The following is a 4,591-nucleotide window of genomic DNA, read 5'->3' as shown; positions in this document are numbered from 1 at the left end:
CACTGTGAGGGGGGGATGACCAGACCAGGTGCATGGCATAGGGAAAGACCAAGTCCAGCTCAGGCCCGCAGAGTCTGAGCAGCCCAGGAGTCGGCCAAAGGGACCGTCAGGGAGAGGCCTAGCTGGAGGTGGGGACTTCGGGCTTGGCTGGTCTTTAGATTCTAAAATGGTTGGGCCACCCAGGAACTGAGGCTGGTGGGAGAGAGGGAGCTCCCACTCTATCCTGAGGAGCTGAATTGGTGGGGAAGAGAGGCTAGGGACTATAAAGGAGGCTGAGAAAGTGAGGAGCCAGGTGTCATGGCACACAGGCCTTCTCCGAGGGGTCAGGTGGCAGGGAGGCCATGGAGGACAGGACTGGAATGTGGCCCATAAGCTTTGACCTCAGGGCGGCTACTGTACTGTGTAGGTGGTCTCATAGGTCGGAGTTCTTTGCAGAAGCTTGTGGGCCACTTGTCTGCTTCCTCCACTTAGCTTGGGGCTCGGGGAGGGCCGAGTTCTTTCCACTTGGCTAAGGCTCCCCAGCACTGGTCCCAGTTTGGCCCAGAGGATTTGTCCAGTATGAATGGATGGACAGATTGATAGATGGGCCAGCTGCCATCAGCAGGCCGTATTTTGGAAGGGGTGTTTCATTCATCCGTCCATCCGCTGTTTTTCACCTTTTAGAATAAGAGAAACAAAATGACATTTGCTCCCCTGCGAGGATCAGCCCTGTGTCTTGGGGCTGACAGTAGAGAGTCTTGGCTTTTGTCGTGCTTGAGGCCTGGCCACCAGCGTGTTTCCTCTGCCCATTCTAGCATGCACACTCAACCCCCGGGTGGCTGCTCTGTCTCCACCCCCAGCCCTCACCAGGTCCTCAGATAGTCACCTCCGCATCACTGCTCCCCTGGCCCAGCATGCTTCCTGCCGCCTTCTCACCACCAGCATTCCAACCCAGCATCTTAGCGTGGCATTCAGTGCCCTGTGTCTCCCCACCTCTCTGCTCTGCAGCTCTCTTTAGTGCCCGTGGGTGCTGTTCACTATCCCAAGCCTGCCTTGTGCTTCCACATCTCCACGCCTTTGCTCAAGCTGTGACCTCTTCCAAGAATGTCCTTCTGCCTTGTCCCTCTGTCCTGAACACACATCTGACCATATCTCTCTCTGGCTTCAAGCCCCTCCCTTAGGCAGGATCTGAATGGCTTGGCCTGGCCCTGGCTACCTTCCTCCCTCACCTCTCGCCAGGGCCCACCCTCTTGTCCAGGTCCCAGGGCTGCACAGGGGATACCCACCTCAAAGGCATGTTGGGAGTCTCACATGAGATGCAATGCGTGTGACACGCAGGAAGAGCTCAGGAAATGTTTGGCCCCTGCCCTGTCTTCCCTGTGCCTGTCACACAGTAGGTGGACACCAGGACTAGGGTCACTGACTGAATCATTACTTAGAACCAGCCAGAAGATGATGCAGAGAAATCAGGCAGAGGTGGTGTGGATCAGATGAAGTGATCTGGGGCCCAACTAGGGTGAGGGGTGGCCCCTGCCTGACCAGGGGTCTGATAAGTGGCAGAGAGGATGTTCTATGCCAGCTGTGGTACCCTGGGCAAGGCCCCCTCTTCCCATGGCCCCCTGACCAGTGTAGTGGCTCTGAACTTGGCACTGAACTGAACCGAAGAGGAGGAAAAGACGGATCTCCTAGAACTGTCTGAGAAGCAGCGAGGTGCAGTGGGCAGAGTCCTGGGCCAGGGCCGGAGTGAGGCAAGATAGCCTGTTTCACCCCATTTTATAGAGGAGGAAACCTGAGGCTTAGAGAGCTAGCATCCAGCATCACAGCACCGTGCTGCTTCCTGTTTCTCATGCATGTGGCCTGAGCAAGGTGCCTCCCTCCTGGTGCCCTCGTTTCTTCCTCCGTGAAATGAGAGTGAAAATTCTTCCTTGCTTGCCATCCTCCTGAGGTTCTAATGAGAATGCTGGTGGGCACAGAAGAGCTTTGTAAACTGTGAGCAGTGCTAGATAATTGTGTGGGATTGTCTTTAAAATCATTCTGATTATTATTACTTCATTTATTCATTTCATTATGCAACTCACATTATTGATAACCTTTGGGCCTCGGTGCTGGGGATACCCAGATGAACAAGACAGGTGTATCCAATGTCCATGCTCCCTGCCCCTAGCCGTGGAGCCTCTTTACCCTGGCTTTACATCTCGGTCGCCTCCATATTTCTCCCTGTGGACAACAGCAGGGTTGGGACAGGTCCTGAGACTGCTGTGTGAGGAGGTGCTCACCTGTGGGGTCGCAGCCATGTCATCCTAAGGTAGGGCTTATTCACAAGCCTGTGGTCAGGATGCTTTGTCATTCCCCTGAATAGGTAAGGGACTGATGAACTAGACTTTGGAGTCAGGCGGATTAGAGTGGGAATCTCAGCTCTCTGCTTACTTGCTGTGTGACCTTGAATAAGTCACTCCACCTCTCTGAATTCAGTGTCCTGAGTTGTAAAATGGGAATGATAAGAGTACCTACCTGCCTTTCAGTGTCATTGTGCCTGGCACAAGAGAGACACTTGGTAACTTGCAGCCTCCTCACTGTAATTATTGTTTTGAGTTTGTTCTGGGAAAGGAGAAGTCCCAGGGGTCTGGAGCATTCAGGGAGAACTCCAGGCAGGAAGTACTTCTTGTGTTGGGCTGTAAGGGATGGGTGGGCAGAGGGAAGGGCATCTTGGTGCCTGTGGGTGGAGGAGCAGGAGGGCTGATGGAGGGCAGGAGCTGCCCCAGCCGCCTCAGGAGGGTGCTCCGACCCAAACTGGCCCTCAGGCTGGGAGTGAGGGGTAAGGACGTTTGCCTATAGATACTGAGCCATTTGCATATGGGCATTTGCTCTACCAAAGACTAGGGTTTGCAAAGCAAATTCCCCAGAGGAACCAGCTTGAGCAAATCTGATTTCTAGTTTTGACTGTGGCACCTTCGCCTTGTGGCCTTGGACAGGTTTCCTCCTTCCCTTCTCTCTGAGCCTCAGTTTCTTCACTGATAAAATGGTATAATAATACCTCTTGTGCCTCCTTTCAAGTAAAGATCACAAGAGATAATTCATCTAAAATGTCTTTCTTAAAATATTGAGATTAGATCGTGTCCTTATCGAGGGTTTTCTCTCGAAACCTTATAGCTACCATTCCAATAGGGGCTTTTCACGCTCATAGGATGAGGAAAAGAGGTTGAAAGTGCTTCATTTTGGTCTTTCCTGTCAAAATAAACAATTTCATTTAAGCAACGATACCAGTTAGGCAAGTGATTTCCATAAGAGAGAGCTAAGAGAAACTTGACAGGGAGCAAGGCTTAATGGAAACCCTCTGTGAGACATGGTCCCTGTAAGTCACTTCTTGACTTACTCTAGGGTCGCAGGAAGACAAACCTTCTGGAAGACTGAGATAGCCCTGAAGGCCCATCCTTCATACTGCCCTGGTTGAAAAGGCCTTCTAACCGCACAGGCCTGCCATGGAACTTGCCAGAGGTGAGGGCCACCAGTCTGTCACACACTTTTACCAAAGAGCCCCAGACTGCCCTAGCTTCAGGCCTCTTCGGCCCCTCCGTGACCACAGCGTTCTTATCCACATCGTCGTGGGCCAGGTGTTGCACGTGGCATTGAACAACCACATGTGGCCTGTTTCTTGAAGATAACTTTCCAGAAGTACAGTTTCTTGAGTCAAAAGGCAATAATCATTTGGGTCACTGTAAATTGTCCTGCCAGACTGCCCCTCAGAAAGGCTATATCTGGTGACCCCATGTTGCCCCCTGATTTTGAGAAGGATGTCTGTACTCAAAGGGACAGGGGGCAGAAGGGCAGGGATCAGGGATGGGCATTTACAAATTTGCTCCAGTCCGCCCCAGTTTGTCTCTGGACTCGGGGGCCCTTCTGTGTGGAACGCATGGGGTTGGCACAGTAGCCTGGGGCCCTCCTGGGGGATGGAGATTGGTTGGCCAGCATTGGGGTGACAGGGGTGGGAGCTGGTCGAGAGTACTCCAGTCTGGATGTGACGTTTGCCCTGTGGGGCCCACTAAGCGGGGGGTGTCACTCAATTCCAGGTTTTTCAGCCTGGAGATGTGACTCCCTGGGCCAGGTGGGAGGCCTGCTGTGCTGTGAAGCGGGGGGGACCCATGGGGACATGGATCCCAGACACTGGCCCCGACTTGAGTGGGCGCAGCTAAGGGGTGCTCGCCCCAGTCTGTGGGGAGGGCTCTCTTCCCGGTGACAGTCGCTCTCTTCCCGCAGGATGGCCGAGCCTCGATTTAACAACCCCTACTTCTGGCCCCCTCCTCCCACCATGCCCAGCCAGGTAAGACTGACGTCGCCTCTCTGGATGCCCTACCCTCCTTGGAGCTGCTTCGCTTCGCCCTGGGTTTTGGCTGTGCCTTGTGGGGCGAGGGGTGAGGAGCGAGGGGCGCGGGTGGACCAGCAGGCCTGGGGAAGGCGTGGGACGCGGTCCAGACCTCCTCAGCCCGTCGTCTTACGCCCGCAGCTGGACAACCTGGTCCTGATTAACAAGATCAAGGAGCAGCTGATGGCGGAGAAGATCAGGCCGCCTCACCTGCCGCCCACGTCGGCCTCGTCGCAGCAGCCGCTGCTAGTG

The 4,591-nt window shown here is 54.3% G+C and overlaps 1 protein-coding gene across 1 annotated transcript in view; it reads left to right on the top strand.

Moving 5' to 3' along the window:
• ZNF362 (zinc finger protein 362) overlaps window positions 1-4,591 on the top strand; it is a 28,117-nt gene that overhangs the window by 1,660 nt on the left and 21,866 nt on the right. Inside the window, exons 2-3 of the mRNA XM_011972539.1 lie at window positions 4,234-4,297; window positions 4,481-4,591. Of these exons, the coding sequence (XP_011827929.1) occupies window positions 4,234-4,297; window positions 4,481-4,591 (175 nt within the window). The remainder of the gene's footprint in view (window positions 1-4,233; window positions 4,298-4,480) is intronic.

Source organism: Mandrillus leucophaeus, unplaced genomic scaffold (genome assembly GCF_000951045.1).
Source record: "Mandrillus leucophaeus isolate KB7577 unplaced genomic scaffold, Mleu.le_1.0 Scaffold1297, whole genome shotgun sequence".
NCBI classification, from domain to species: domain Eukaryota; kingdom Metazoa; phylum Chordata; class Mammalia; order Primates; family Cercopithecidae; genus Mandrillus; species Mandrillus leucophaeus.
Note: the sequence above shows the minus strand (reverse complement) of the source record. Positions and strands in the feature narration are given on the sequence as shown.